This window comes from Musca autumnalis, unplaced genomic scaffold, assembly GCF_047663935.1.
Source record: "Musca autumnalis isolate F117 unplaced genomic scaffold, ASM4766393v1 scaffold_3, whole genome shotgun sequence".
Lineage (NCBI taxonomy): Eukaryota > Metazoa > Arthropoda > Insecta > Diptera > Muscidae > Musca > Musca autumnalis.
In genome coordinates, this window is record NW_027411866.1 from 225,234,336 (window position 1) to 225,251,214 (window position 16,879).

Sequence of the window (16,879 nt, forward strand, 5' to 3'; positions counted from 1 at the left end):
CGGTAAAACCTTCGCCTCCTCATGAAGATGGTCCACTGGTGTCATGAGGAGGCACCCTGCTGCAATCCTCAGGGCGGCATTCTGGCAGGTTTGAATCTTCTTCCACTGCGATGCGCTAACCTTTGCAGACCACGCTGGCACCGCATAGCTTACCACAGACCGTCCTATTGTAAATCCCGCGACGGCCGGTTCTATGCACCGGATTGACTCGGAAGAATCTTCGACCAGCGGCCGTCACCTCAACAATTATGTGTTTGTGTTCGTGTAAATGGACAGGTTGGTCCCGTTATTGATGCCAGGCAAGGATGCCAGTAAATGTGAATCATACAGACCGATTTCGCTTCTATCGCCCGTAGCGAAGACCCTTGGGGCTTTAATTCTCCCCAGTGTTGAAAGTAGATATCCAGTTGTCGATCATCAGCATGGATTCCGTAAGCCGAACAGCACGACAACAGCGCTGCGCGACATCTCCACACATATTAGTCGAGGAGAACACAACCAGATCAACACGTGTGATAGAACAATGATGCTGACGCTTGGCTTGTCAAAAAGATTTTACACTGTCAAGCGCTTCACGCTGTGTGAGAACATCGAGCAGACTACCCTCCGGACAAGTTAGAAACCGTGGATAATCACTGCAGTGAAAAAGGGAGTTTCCCATCTGCGGAACAGTTTAACCTCTAGCTCTCCTTATTCCACCCCTTCCAGACGGCAACATATCGCTTATTTACTCAAAGAGTGACACATCTCAAAAAATCAAGTTTCGAGAAAAATAAAAATAAAATAACTACATGGACCATCTTTTGTAAGGATGTAGCCATATATCAGTACTAAATTTCTGTGCAAGATCAAGCATGATTTGATGGATTTTAGTGCTTAAAAAACTCAATTTTTTTTTTACTTCTTGAATTTTAGAGATATCAACATGACAGAGATATCAATTTGACAGAAGATAAAGTAGAAGTAGAAGAAAAATTGAAATTGTTAACTCCAAAAACCCATTTTTTGAGTTATGCCACTCTTTGAGTAAATGATCGATATGCAGACATTTGTATGATCTTGGTGTCATATACCTTCCCTTATGTCATTTGTGAAAGACTGAAGTCCTTCCAACCGAGGAATAATCAAATCTCCACCACTAAATCTAGGTCCACTATGTTCACCACATAGACGACATATGTGAGTACTAAGTTGAATGGTCTATAGCTGCGGAATTCCGACCACCAACTACCCCAAGATTCCGCTCATTACAAAGCTATATGCAACAAGCTGAGATGTAGGAACACGGTTCTCAAGTTCCTAGTCGGCAGCACTTGGGTTGTAGATAGAGAAACTTAGTTAACCACATATAATGTGATAGGTCGGTCGGTGGTAAGCTATGCGGCGCAACATGTTGCCTCCTCATGTCTTTAGTGGACCATCTACATGAGGAGACGAAGAAGCAACAGTCATGACATTGTTTTATAAGGAGGCGATACAGTCAATGCATTGTCCCAATTCGAACATCTATATCTCAATAACGGTCAAACCTACGAAATTATCATAACGGTCAATCATGTAGAGCATTTTCATAGCTACAACATTTTCTTTAGTCCCATTTCGGTTTCCAACCAAAATCGTGAAAACCTAAAAAACACCTAAAAATGTCAATGTGAATCGCGATTTATTTACGCTCCAGCGATTTTTTTTTTTTTTTTTTGGTTTTTTGATTTTTCTCATCTATGAACATTGTAGTTTCAGAATCTGCAAAAACTTGCCAGGTGTAAGCACCTTCCATTTAAAGTTGCTTCAAGAGCACCGTGGGAATCTTATACAGCAACACAATGGCAAGCTTTCGTTACAGTACTGTTACCGTGAGAGCCATTCTAATCACCATATGATCGATAGGACCCCCAACCCAAGCATGTCAGGAGGGACAGAGGCTGAGGGTATATCTCCTTCAGCAAGGCTGACTGATACTTTCTCACTTGCTATAACTTCAAATCTATGTCCCAGAAACATCTATCAAGATATGAGACTGTATAATGTCAATTCCATGCGTCCTTATTTAGAGCTTCCAGCAATAAATAATCATATACACCCTTACTATTTGAGTTCCTTTGCCTCTTTTCTGTCGTTGAGGTCGAGAGGGTTCAATGGTATTGCGGAGGCAGCTCGTGTGGTTGTGTTACAGAGTTGTCCAACAACAATATTTCATTATACCTTCCAAAGCGGTCTTCTTTTTTGCGAATAATTAAGTGTCTCTTAAGTATTAGAACCGTATTAATTTTTTAATGCATAGTGGTGATTTTTTATTAAAATTTTATTCATATACATTGGTGCGTATAAGTATTGATGTATTACATACGCTGTCGAAACTTTCTACATACATATGCACTGGAACGTATACTTACGTATTTGTATTTCGTATACGCAGTGAGGTACGTCCGCTAAAACAAATCGTCTGTTTTCTTTTTTTTTATTCTTCTAAAACAAATTGTCTGTTTTCTTATTTTTTATTCCACTAAATGACTACAAATTTGCTTAATATTTCAACATAAAAAATACAATAAAAAAGAAAGGAAATCCATTAAAATTAATTTTAACAACTTTAATACTGCAACAATACAATTTTCCAACGTCCCTTTACCTATCACCAGTAGGTCGTTGTCTTACACTATATTACACCAACAAAAACAATGACGACAAGAAAGGTAAACAGCAACAAGAAAACAAACCAATTTTCTTCAACAGAAGCGGCAATGCACCACTGACTTGTGTCCAACTTTTTTATGGTTTTGTGTAGCCCATTAAGAATTTAAAAGCATGTCCAAACACACACACACACACCCTCATAGACAATATGTATACCCCCATTACCAACAAGTTAAATACAATGTTCACGTACAAATAACCATCTGACTATCCTACTAGGTATTGGTTGGTTGGTAACCACCTTTAACTATCACTATGATGGCGTCGGCAGCACCGTCGTATGCATTGCAAAAGTTAAGTCATAAAGTTAACAACAAAATTATTTATGAAAGTCCATGTTCACAAACACTAATACGGACATAGGAAGCATACACGAACGAGAAGTGCAGACTTCAGTTGTGAATTTTGTTAATGTTGTAAGGGTGTTTTTTTTTTTTTTTGTTCATCCGGGGACATGTTGCAAATGCAAGCCATATTGCACCATTTTGTGTGAAGAAAAGTGGAGCAACGATTGTGGGAAAATTTTAAATTGTTTCAGGTTGCTAAATTTTGAATATCTCTTTAAATTAGTGCAATTCTAGGGAAAAATTTAAATTATTTAATACGATAACATTTTTAAACATCTAAATAAATAAATAAATAAACAAATAAATAAATAAATAAATAAATAAATAAATACATAAATAAATAAATAAATAAATAAATAAATAAATAAATAAATAAATAAATAAATAAATAAATAAATAAATAAATAAATAAATAAATAAATAAATAAATAAATAAATAAATAAATAAATAAATAAATAAATAAATAAATAAATAAATAAATAAATAAATAAATAAATAAATAAATAAATAAATAAATAAATAAATAAATAAATAAATAAATAAATAAATAAATAAATAAATAAATAAATAAATAAATAAATAAATAAATAAATAAATAAATAAATAAATAAGTAAATAAATAGATAAATAAATAAATAAATAAACAAAATAAATAATAAAATAAATAAATAAATAAATAAATAAATAAATAAATAAATAAATAAATAAATAAATAAATAAATAAATAAATAAATAAATAAATAAATAAATAAATAAATAAATAAATAAATAAATAAATAAATAAATAAATAAATAAATAAATAAATAAATAAATAAATAAATAAATAAATAAATAAATAAATAAATAAATAAATAAATAAATAAATAAATAAATAAATAAATAAATAAATAAATAAATAAATAAATAAATAAATAAATAAATAAATAAATAAATAAATAAATAAATAAATAAATAAATAAATAAATAAATAAATAAATAAATAAATAAATAAATAAATAAATAAATAAATAAATAAATAAATAAATAAATAAATAAATAAATAAATAATGTTTAACAAATGTATGATCATCTGTCAAAGACTTATATTCGTCCCTCCCCTTATGAAACAACAAAGAGAACGAAAAACAAACCCCTATTGGGCAAGTCCATGTTTTCTGGTCCAAAAGCTATACAAATGGTCTAAAGGTTCGAACCGAGTGACTGGAATTTTATAACATTTTTTGCTCACATAATATTTCATTCAAAATTAACACAAATAAACTCGAAGGTGAATTGGACAACTTCTTCCGGAACCTCCCTTCAAAAGTTCAAAATTTTCGCTTAAGTGCTGCTTAAGGGTTGAGGATTGTTTTTGAAGATCTCATCGTAGGTTCTCCGATATTTCATTCAAAATTAAACTTAATAAATTTGGAGGTGAAATGGACAACATCTTCCAAAACCTCCCTCACAAAAGTTCAAAATTTTCGCCTAAGTTTCGCAGTTTAATGGTTGTTTGAGAATGGTTTTAAGCATTTCATCTAAGGTTGTCCTTATCGTCCTGATTACACTATGCAACACTGAAAATGCAAACTACTTCCAGTATGCATTCTTTGAAAGTACATAAATCCTAGTAGGGTATCAGCTAAATTATTGGGAGTTGAACCAAGAAACCTTTTGCAAACATTTTCCAAATAAAGTTCTGAGCAATTCTTCAGAACATTCTGAAACTCTAAAATGCTTACTCCATGTTGTTTCAGCGGTATTTTACATAATATCTTTTACAACACGTATTTCAAACACAGTTCACACCAACAATTTATTCTCGCATTTCCGCATTTGAAAAATATGCTGAAAACAAGGTGATAGAGGCACTTTACACCAATGGCATGTTCTGAAGAGTTGTGTATTACATTCCAGCGAATATACTTTCAAAAGAAAACCTTGAGAAAAAATTAATGGTTTTGGAGATATAGTGCAATATCTATACAAATTATCTATACAAATTTCGATATTTCATAAAATTTGAGGCAATAAATGTAATTTTTCGCGTTAATTATTTCTCCAATTATTTTATTCTCGGCCTTATCTACAAATTCGCTTCAGAGGTCAGATGAAGATTCACCTAGGTTTCAGAGATATAGCCCAGCATTTCTTTAAAAAGTCAATATTTAACCATGTTTAGGTGGGACCATAAAATCCAAGCTGGATCTGAAATCCTAAGCTCAAATTGTTTGCGCAAGATTACCTTAAAAACGTGGCACAGTCTTACAGTGGTATAATTTTGTTCGTAAACAAGGCAGACGTAGTGTCCTATACGGTCTAAAAAATCCTGTGGTGACCACTACCACCACCGACGCACTATGTCGCGGGTGCATATTAAATGTGGCCAAAAATGGAAGGGGTTATCGTAGGTGTATCAATTTTGGTACACGCACTTATTATTGACTTACAATCTCCAGGACAAAAAACTGGAATGGACGGTCCTCTTTTTGATATAGCCCCACAGAACCGTATCGCCAGATTTTCGGTATTTTGAAAGTTTTAGTCACAATGACCAACATAAATGACTGAAATTTGGTGGTTAGTCTTCGGCAGAGGTATGAAACATTCCAACAGAGAATTGTGGGTGTAGGTCCACGTTTTGATATAGCCCCATAGAACAGTACCTCTTGATTTTCAGTATTTTGAAGCTTTTATCCTCATTATTACACCGAAATTACTGAAATTTGGTATTTATTCTTAGTTGGGGGTATAAAACTATCACCTAGAATTTTTTTTTCGATATAGGCCCACGCCTTCATATAGCCCCCATAGGACGGTACTTCCCGATTTTCGGTATTTTGAAGGTTTAAACCTCATTGTCACACCAAAATGGCTGAAAATTTGTATTTAGTCTTCGTTGGGGGGTTATAACTTTCCACCTGAAATCTGTCGGTGTAGGTCCTCGTCTTCAACCCACCTAGAATCGTACCTCCCCATTTTCGGTATTTTGAAGGTTGTGGCTCAATATCCACCCGAAATTACTGATCTTTGGTGTTCAGTCTTCATATTTTTTGATTGATTATTGAATACATCAACCAAATGTTGATTTCCCGCGAAAATAAAAACACATTTTGGAAATATTGGTGCATCTACGGATGGATATCAAATGTTGTTACTGATATATGCTTACATTTTCTCAATACAAAAAATAAGAAATTTTAAAATATTTTTTCTTTATAAGAGGATAAAAACCGCTATAACTTTTGCGCGCATCGGCCAATTTTGTGAACGCGAGCAGATTTGAAACCAGATTTTTTCCTTTAACTCTATACTCGCGAATTTTTTTTTTTTTAATTTTTTTCAAATGGAATTGCAAAGAAATTTTGTTATTTGCCATATACACTTTCATACGGGCAAAATGTACCTCATCGAAATAATGGTTTTAGACCCCAAGTATGTTTGGACGAAATGTGTTTCAGACAATTTGAACTTGAATTAGGCATGTCCGTCTGTCTGTCTGTGTGGCTGGAGCGCACGATAATTCTCTAACGGATTAACCGATTCGGTCCAAAATTTGGCTTTCGTAAAATTTTTGCCAAATTAGCTTAAGTTCCAAGATTGGTTATATTGGTCCACTTCTTCGGATACCTCCCACACAAAACTTCGGAAAAGTTCAGTTTAGGACCTGCTCTCGAATCGCTTTAATTTTTATTGTAACAACTTGTATTCACTGCCACCCATACGACGGCACAAGTTTCATCAGGCACAAGTTTCATCAGACTATTGCTGAGAAAATAGTCTGAAAGGTACAAAAAACACCTATGGCACCGTAATTACTCTCGAACGGATCTGGCGATTCGGTCCCTTCGTGATATTTTGTGCAAACATAGTGTAAGTTCGAAGATAAGCCATATCGGTCCACTCCTTCAGGTACCTCCCCACAAAAGTTTAAACATTTTCGGGAAAATTGTGCGCACGATAACTCTTGATGGGAGCGACCGATTTTGTCCATATTTTACATATTCTAAAATATCTACCATATATAGATTAGGTTCGAATATGGACTATATTTGTCCACTCCTTCGGGTACCCCCCACACAAAATTTAGCTTGAAGCAACTTGCATTCGCTGCCTCAATTACGACAGTAAAAGTTTTTTCAGGGGCAAGTCCATACTTCTTGAGAGAACAGTCCGAAATTTGTAAAAAATGACACCATATGTGGTGGCTGGAGAGCTCGAACCGAATACTGAGTTCATCAACACTTGGATATTGTAATATTTCTTGGAATATTAGATGAAATTCGAAGGTGGTGCTTATAGGTCCACTCCTTCCTGCACCTCCCCCACAAAAGTTCGAAAATATTCGCTAAAATGGTACTCGCGATTTCTCACTTTGGATCTCTAAATATTTTCGAAACTTAGTTTATGTTCAAATTTTGGCCCTATCTGTCCAATCCTTGTGGTACCACCCACACTAATGTTCAACATTTTTGTGTGGTTAAGGGTCTGTTCGAGGATCCTTTGGACATTTTTACCGAAGGTTTTTCTAGTGGCCCTGTTTACAGCGATATTTTGTTTTTCGTAGGCTAGTGTGATAAAAAAGCCCTATGTATCGATATCCCCGTAAATTTTTAAGGTTTAATCCTATCCATACTCTGTCGGTTCATACGTCCAACATTTTGAAAACCCAACTAAATACATAAGTGTTTTTTTTTTTTTTTTTGAAAAAAAGAATTTCAATCCACGCAGGCTGAGGGTATATCTCTGTCGGGAAAGCCGACTGATACTTTTTTACTTGTTTTAATTGATATTTTTAAAAGTGTCTCCATTCCAAAGCAAGTTTATTACGCACTTAATAAGCCCACAAAAATATATGATGATCGGTCCATTCGTTTTCGAGCTATAGCCAACACCGCAAAACGCTTTGTTAAAAAAGGGGGTAACCCCTGAGTGAGGTGGCCACTGAAAAAGAGAAATAACATTTTCGTCTGCAAACCTCTGCAGCTGAAACCTTTATACATTTGAAGTAGATAGAACGCTGGGAAGAGAAAGAAGAGAAAATACCTGAAATCGGGTGGTACCGTTATATGGACTCTACATCAGTCCACGTTTTGGTATAGCCCCTACTTAACTACTACTTAACTACTTGACGTTTTTAGTCACATTTTCAGACCGAAATAGGTATAACTTTGGGTTCCATAGTGACCAAGAAACTTATATTCCAAAAAATTATGCACATATGTAGGTACCATAACGGTACCTCCCGATTTTCGGTATTTTGAGGATTTTAGCTACAATTTTTAACGGAACTAGCTGTAATTTAACATTTGATGTTGCCAGTGGCCACGAAACTTCTTCACCAATAATTGTCAACATAGGTCCATGTTTTGGTATAAGCCCCCATATAACGGTACCTCCCGATTTTCTGATTTTGAGGGTTTTAACCCCATTGTTTGCCGGAACTACTCGATATTTGATATTTGAGATTTTCAAAGGTCACAAAACGTTTTTACTAACAATTTTCAATATAGTTCCACTTTTTGGTATAGGCCCCATCTAAGCGTACCTGCCGATTTTCTGTATATTGAGAATTTTACCTGTATTTCTTTACCCAAGGCACATTTATATAAGGTAGAAGTGGCAATCAGCTGTACTTTTTTTGTTTTCAAAATGTAATAGTGTCTACTCATGAAATTTGAAACTTCGAAATTTGCTACCATAAAATACTTCTTTCCATTATAAACGTGTAATAACAATGACCTACGACAGTTCTGAATGCTTTATATTCACATTTTGGTTCAAATTTATTCTATTTTAGAGGAATTTCAAAAAAGTATTTATGTTTTCCCTGAGAAATATTTTAGAACGACCCTATTATTCAACATTTCCTTTGACATTAAATTTCCAATAACAACAATGTTGTTTTTGTAATTTTGTTAGTTGTTGTAATGCATGCATATACATACCTATAAATATGCCTTGTCTTTACCGAACATGCTGTAATTTGATATTTGAAGTACCTATTGGTCACAAAAATTTCTTCACCAAAAGCTGTCAATATTGGTCCCTGTTTTGGTGTAGCCCCCTTTTAGCGGTATTTTCGGTATTTTGAGGGTTTTAGCTACATGCACATACAAAAATTTTTGCACCAAAAATTGTCACCGTAGGTCCAGCCTTTGATATAACCCCAATACAAAGGTACCACCTTATTGAACACATTTTTTAGATTAGATAATTAAGGCAATTGGCGTATCCGAGGTCAAAAAATCAGCTCGGCCGAACTTAACGACTTTTTACTTGGTTCTTCTTCTACAGCCATAGGTTAAGAGTATTTAACTGTCAAAACCCGAATGTTTCTTTGTTATATGTTTTTAACTTGAACATTTTTATCATCTATTAACTATACTTTAGTTAAAGTCACTTAAGCTTTGTAACAAAATTCATTTATATGTAGTTGGTAATTGACCGCATTGCACAGTGGGATGTACTTATAAGTATAATTTTCTTAAATTTCAAAAATATTTCATATTTACGAATATACCGTGACAAGGTAGCAGATCTCACATTACAGGCATAGTTCTCCCATAACTTTTAAGGGATAAAGTAGAATAGGTTTCGAACTTATTGCCATCTTCTGTAAAAAAAGTGAATATGTATGTGAAGCATTGCATTAACACAATTGTTAAACAAGTTTTAATGCCATTTTTAGGGTAATTATTGTTCTTCTCTTACTAGAATCGTTTATAAAGACCATCCTCAAAAAAACATCGACATTCCTTTGCGTATGTCCCTAGCTACCCTCGAATAACAAATCCCCGAAAAAAGTATATGGTTGATAAAGACAAGCATTTTTTCGACTATAAAACAATGTCTTCCTTACTTCGACTTTTATCTAAAGATCTTCCACTGTGTATCGTAACCACAATAACACCATTTAAGTTAATTATCCGACATGTATTTATTTATGTATTATTAACACAGAACCACAGAACAGACCGAAAAAATGTCCCCCAGGTTAACACAATTGGCAGATAGGCTTTCAGCGCAATGAGAAAAATACATGTGTCGCCATTTCGCAGACTGCAGACGACAGAGCAACAAAAATGACTATCATGGGAAATTAATCAGAGGTGGCAAGCAAAAGGAGAATTTAATTATAGGCGGGTCAGTGAAAAGTAGTAGTAATTAGGTGATTCGACAAGTAATATTTTTTGCAACAAAGTTAAATTATACAACGCGATTCTTGGAAATATAAAATGCTTAAAATTTTGTTTAAATTTAAAGTAAATTTTACTTATTATTTGCTTTACATTGATGGGCATATTTTGTGGCCTACAAATAGCTTCTAAGGTGGTTAGGGCAACGAATTTCCTTCATTAACATTACTTTCTTACTTTTTAGTTTTCCAGTCCTAATCAAGAAGGCTTTTTAGTGGCCCTAAATCACCAACATTGTTGTGGTATAATGTCCATGAGCTATTTGTTACACCACTTCACCATCTATAGCCCTATCTTTCTCTCCTTCTGCTCAGCAGTCAATAATAACGGTTGACCACTTAGTTAATGGTGTCGCAATGGCCTTAACGGCTGTTAATACTTCCTTGGCTCTTTCTTCTTTTATTAACATTTTATCTTAAGAAAATTCTAAAGTTTTATTCTCTATTTTCTTCCTCTTTCTGTGTTTTTTAATGGCATTTGCTTTTCTTATTAGATTTTCTGCTACCGCAAACAAAGAAAGAACTTTTAATTGATGCTAATTAGCAATAATAAGTTTTGTGTGCGTCCGCAAATTAGTTTAGATTGCATTAAACAAAAAAGAAACTAATGATCGACACGAGTAGACACACTTTTAATACGATGGCGTTTTTGCATCATCACCACTTCAATACTTCATGGAGTAGAAAATTACTTTTGTCACGTCTCAAGGAGGATTATTGTCCTTTTCTTTACGGCTGTGACTTAATGAGTTATTACATTTCTCTTTAACATAAAATTATAAGGATATTTGTAATTGACAAAGTGGGAGGTGCTGAAATGAACCTATTTTAAATACAATTCGTTAAGGTGGTAAAAGGAATCGGGTTGAAACTCCACCAAGAGTTTTAGAGATTTTTTCAAAAAACGCGATGAGAACAACAAATAGATATTTTTAAGGGGACCCAATGGATTTTTTACGATTTTTCAGAGGACCCCATGACAACAATAAAGGTGGATTTTTAAAGATTTTTTCAGAGGAATCTAATCACAATAAACGTGGACTTTTTAAAAATTTTTCTTAGGACCCCTTGACAACAATAAACGTGGATTTTTTAAAGATTTTTCAGAGGACTCTATGACCACAATAAACGTGGATTTTTTAAAGATTTTTCAGAGGACTCTATGACCACAATAAACGTGGATTTTTTAAAGATTTTTCAGAGGACTCTATGACCACAATAAACGTGGATTTTTTAAAGATTTTTCAGGGGACTCTATGACCCCCATAAACGTGGATTTTCAAAGATTTTTCAGAGGACTCTATGAACACAATAAACGTGGATTTTTTTAAAGATTTTTCAAGGGGACTCTATGACCACAATAAACGTGGATTTTTTAAAGATTTTTCAGAGGACTCTATGACCACAATAAACATGGATTTTTTAAAGATTTTTCAGAGGACTTATGACCACAATAAACGTGGATTTTTTAAAGATTTTTCAGAGGACTCTATGACCACAATAAAAGTGGATTTTTTAAAGATTTTTCAGAGGACTTATGACCACAATAAACGTAGATTTTTTAACGATTTTTCAGAGGACTCTATGACCACAATAAACGAGGATTTTTTAAAGATTTTTCAGAGGACTCTAAGACCACAATAAACGTGGATTTTTTAAAGATTTTTCAGAGGACTCTAAGACCACAATAAACGTGGATTTTTTAAAGATTTTTCAGAGGACACCATGACAACAAATGAGAACCAATCCCACGGCAGCGGGTTCTTTCGTACCGGATTGACCCGGAACAACACAAAATCATCGTTCCGGCCAGCGGCTGCCACCTCAATGTACAAATGTTTGCATTTGTTTCGTTTTTTTGTGTTGGGAGCAGGATATCCCTGAATGCCTGCTCCGAATTCTTTTGGTCCGTGCCGGGACGGAGGAAAACCCAGGACCAATATATCTGTGCTCAGTTTGTCACATCCGCATCTTCACCCACATTCAACCTTCGGTGAGATGCAATAGATGTCAGGAGTTGGTGCATCTAAGGGGTTGCTCTGGACTTGTCCACCTGAGGGACTACGACAGGGATTATGTTGCTGCATGCTGCGTGAACACAGTCCCCAGTGAGTCGTCGTCGGACTACGAAACTCCCTCGTCGTCTGACTACGAAACTCCCCCGCAGTCCCCTCGACGACAACAACCGCACACGCAGCTTTTAACACCAGCCGTTGTTGCCCCAATCCCCGAAAATGCATCCTTTTTGCAATTTAATTGCAATGGACTCCGAGGTAAGATCGAGGAAATTGTAGATTTCATGAGTCGGAAGAACATCAAGGTCGTGGTGGTGCAAGAAACCAAGCTGAACGACAACCACAGCTTAGAGCATTGTGTTGGTTATAATGTGATAAGGAAAGATCGCACCAGAAGTGGAGGTGGGGGATTAGCTTTCCTATTGCATCTTGGGCCTGTCTCTAATGACCCGTACATGGAATATATGGGGGTAGCAGTCAGGTGTGGAACTGCCGAGATAGAGTTGCTGAACGTATACATCCCGCCGAGAAATAGCTGTATCTCAGATTATAGGCCTGACATTAGCCCGCTCTTGGAAGGTCATAATCGTCTGGTCCTGGGCGACTTTAATGCGCATCATGAGATGTGTCATTCGGCCCTCGGAAACGACCAGAGAGGTACAGCGCTGGCTGAGCAGATTGATAGCTCTACGTTTTGCACGGTCAATGAGGACGCCACTACCAGAATTAGAGGAGAGTGTCACAGTTCGCCAGACATAACCATCGTGTCACCTGGTCTGACAAATGACGTTACCTGGCAACCCGTCAATTCTCTTGGATCAGACCATCTCCCCATAATTGTCTCTATTAGCAGACCACCCGACTTCATCACCTCTGAACGCCGCACATTCGTCAATCATAAGAAAGCTGATTGGCCGAGTTTCAGAGAGTTCACCAATCACCGCCTCAGAGAATTGCTCAATCCTTCTGATGTTCGGGTAGCGAAAAGGAGACGCCATCACTACTGCAGCCGCTCGCCAAATCCCTGCTGGTCGAATACCCGAAGTAAGACCAAACTTTCCAGCAGAGGCGACGGGATTAGCAAATGAGCGTGATGAGCTTCGTCGTGCCAACCCCAGTGACCCCATATTCAGGGAGCTGACACTGGAAGTTAACAGGCTGGTCGGCGAGCATAAGCGGAACAAATGGTTAAATCATCTGAAGAGCTGCAACATTGGAGCCGGTATAGGTGAATTGTGGGCAACGGTTAAGTCACTCTCGAACCCTGGAAGAAAGGAAGATAGGACCTCAGTCACGTTTGGCGACATTACGTTCACTGACCCGAAGGGGTGCGCAAGTAATTTCAATCGACAGTTTGTCGAGCACCCCGAGGTTGACAGGGCGAAGAGAAGAGTATTACGTCGCATCAGATGTCTTCCTGCCGAGGATGAACCACCACAATTTACAATGGATGATGTTGCCAATGCCATCAGAAACGCTAAATCATCCAAAGTGATGGTCCCTGATGGAATCTCCATGGTAATGCTTAAGCAGTTGGATAAGCCGGGATTGGAGTATCTCACTAAAGTTTTCAACTTGTCGCTAGCCACCCTCGTTGTTCCCGAAGTCTGGAAAATGGGCAGGGTTGTCCCACTACGGATGCCAGGCAAGGATGCCAGCAAAAGTGAATCGTACATGCCGATTTCGCTTTTGTCACCCGTAGCAAAGACACTTGAGGCCTTACTCCTCCCCAGTATCAGAAATAGCTATCAAGTTTCCGATCATCAGCATGGATTCCGTAAGCAGCACAGCACGACAACAGCGGTGCACGCCATTACCACATATATCTGTCAAGGACTCAACCAGAGACGACCGTGCGATAGAACAGTGATGGTGGCGCTTGACTTATTAAAAGCCTTTGATACAGTCAGGCACTCCACGCTGTTTGAGGACAGTGAGCAGACAACCATCCGGCCAAGCTTGAAACGTTGGATAGTCAACTATATGTGTGGACGCCAGTCGTACGTGCAATTCAGGAATAAGAAGTCCAAACCCCGTAGAGTGAAACAGGGAGTCCCCCCAAGGTGGGGTGATATCTCCGGAACTGTTTAACCTCTAACTCTCCTGTATTCCGCCCCCTCCAGACGGCATCGAGATCGTAACGTATGCGGATGATTGCACGATCCTGGCGTCGGGTACCTATCCTGATGACATCTGTGAGATACTGAACAACTATTTAACCGATCTTACCACCTTTTCCCATTCGAGGAATATGCAGATTTCCGCCACAAAATCTACAGCCACTCTATTCACCACATGGATAACGCAGTTTGGACGTGAGTTGAATGTCGTGGTCGACGGTAGCAGAATTCCGACCACAAACTGTCCTAAAATTTTAGGGATCACATTCGACACTACATTCACGTCGTGCGCACACGCCACAGCTATCTGCGACAAGCTGAAAAGTAGGAACAAGGTTCTCAAATCCCTGGCCGGCAGCACTTGGGGTGCAGATAAAGAAACCTTGTTGACCACATATAACGCGATAGGTCGGTCTGTGGTAAGCTATGCGGCTCCAGTCTGGTCCCCGAGATTATGTGACACGAATTGGAAAAGCTTCAAACTTGCCAGAATGCCGCCCTGAGAACAGCAACAGGGTGCCTCCTCAAATCTTCAGTGGACCATCTACATGAGGATGCAAAGATTCTTCCAGTTAAGCAACACAATGAGATGCTTTCGTTGCAGTACCTGCTTGGATGTTACCGTGTGAGCCATCCCAATCACCATCTTGTGGGTAGGCCCGACACATTCAGGCAGATCAGGAAGGATATCCATGCTCTAGAGCGAGAGGTCCAACGATACAGAAGAGAACCCCTAGATCAACAAGCATATCAAGCAGGTTTTTATATAATTCACACGGACGCAATTGTCAAGGCGTTAAGCATTATAGTGTGAATAAAGTACTCGGAGTATGTCCCCATCTATCGCAGCTGAGCGTCAGCTGCCACGACAAACCAGAGTAGTTTTGGCTCAACTACGCTCGGGATATTTCAGTAGCCTAAATTATTATTGGGCGGAAATCGATCGTGCCCGGCAAGACATCTGCGGCATGGGCCCGCACGACACAAAACACTTTTTCAACTGCCCCACCAAACCTACCCATCTAACTTCAGTGGATCTGTGGCTACATCCCATCGAAGCAGCCATTTTTCTGGAACTGGAGGTAAACCCAGAGCCAGATTGAACAGAGGAACGAACATACAAACATAATAAAAAAACGCTGTTACAACAACAACAACAACAATAAACCCTTATTTTTCAAAGATTTTTCAGATTTTGTTTAAAGACAATTTAAATGGATGTTTAAGATTTTTAGGAGGACCCCTTACATCTTCACTCCCGCCTTCCAATTACTCTTTTTAAATGAAATAACCATTTAAGAATCTTCCCTCTCTTCCTAATTTATTCAACAAAACTAACATTCTCTCTTTCTTTTCAGATTTGCCCTCTACTACATTCTCCTCTGTTCGCTGGCCTGGTTTCTCTATTTCCTGGTGGATGGTGGTTCTGAAGATTTCTGGCGTCCTATCTCAAGTTCCTTTTCACTGCTATCGCTAATAACAATCATGGCATTGTGTTTTACCCGTTGGGATATGTATCGGGCAAATCATGTTGCCACATCAGCCATAACTGCAGCGCTGTTGTGTGCCACCTCATTGGCATTTCTCACCTATACAGGACGGGCGTTTAGTCCGTTGGGTCATTTTGCCATATGCCTAGAAATTGTTCTGCTCATCTACACCGCCTTGCCAATGAAGCTGTGGCTAAGTGCCCTAATAGCCATAACATATACCGTACTCTTTGAGGCAGTAACACATATTGTGGTTGCCGGGAATGCTGTTCACGGAGGCCAACCGGAATTTAGTTATAAAATACTTGTCTTACGTATCCTGTGCCATTTTTGTGTCCATTTGGTGGGTGTGCATGTTCTGGTAATGAATCTGGTGCGAATGCGTGGTACCTTTATGAAGGTGGGACAAAATCTTCTAGTCCGAAGACAATTGGAAATGGAGAAACAATTGAAAGAGAAAATGATACATTCCGTTATGCCTCCCAAGGTGGCGGATATGTTGCTCAACGAAGGTGGGATTGATGGCAATGCAGATGGTAGCATAAAACCTGAGTCCCATTATATGCGGCCAAGACCCTCAAATGATGTCAAGTCACTGTTTCGTCCCTTCCACATGCATAGCATGGATAATGTAAGCATTCTCTTTGCTGACATCGTTGGCTTTACGCGTATGTCTTCGACCAAGACCGCGGAACAATTGGTGGAAATTTTAAATGATCTCTTTGAACGTTTCGACGATCTGTGTAGAATAAAAGGATGTGAGAAAATCTCCACATTGGGAGATTGTTATTATTGTGTATCTGGTTGTCCGGAGCCCCGACCCGACCATGCAATTTGTTGTGTGGAAATGGGTTTGGGTATGATTGATGCAATGCGTTGCTTTGATGCCCAACGTCATGAAGGTGTTAAGATGCGGGTGGGTGTCCACACGGGTACTGTGCTATGCGGTATTGTTGGCACAAGGCGTGTTAAATTCGATGTCTGGAGCAACGATGTTACATTGGCAAATAAGTATGTTTGTGTTTGTAAAATTA

The 16,879-nt window shown here is 37.7% G+C and overlaps 1 protein-coding gene across 4 annotated transcripts in view; it reads left to right on the forward strand.

Annotated features, from left to right (window-relative positions):
- Positions 1-16,879, forward strand: part of Ac13E (Adenylyl cyclase 13E) — a 429,881-nt gene that overhangs the window by 409,062 nt on the left and 3,940 nt on the right. For all 4 annotated transcript variants that reach the window (XM_073976991.1, XM_073976990.1, XM_073976989.1 and 1 more), the window contains one exon: positions 15,714-16,856. In XM_073976991.1, coding sequence (XP_073833092.1) covers positions 15,714-16,856 — 1,143 coding nt within the window. The remainder of the gene's footprint in view (positions 1-15,713; positions 16,857-16,879) is intronic.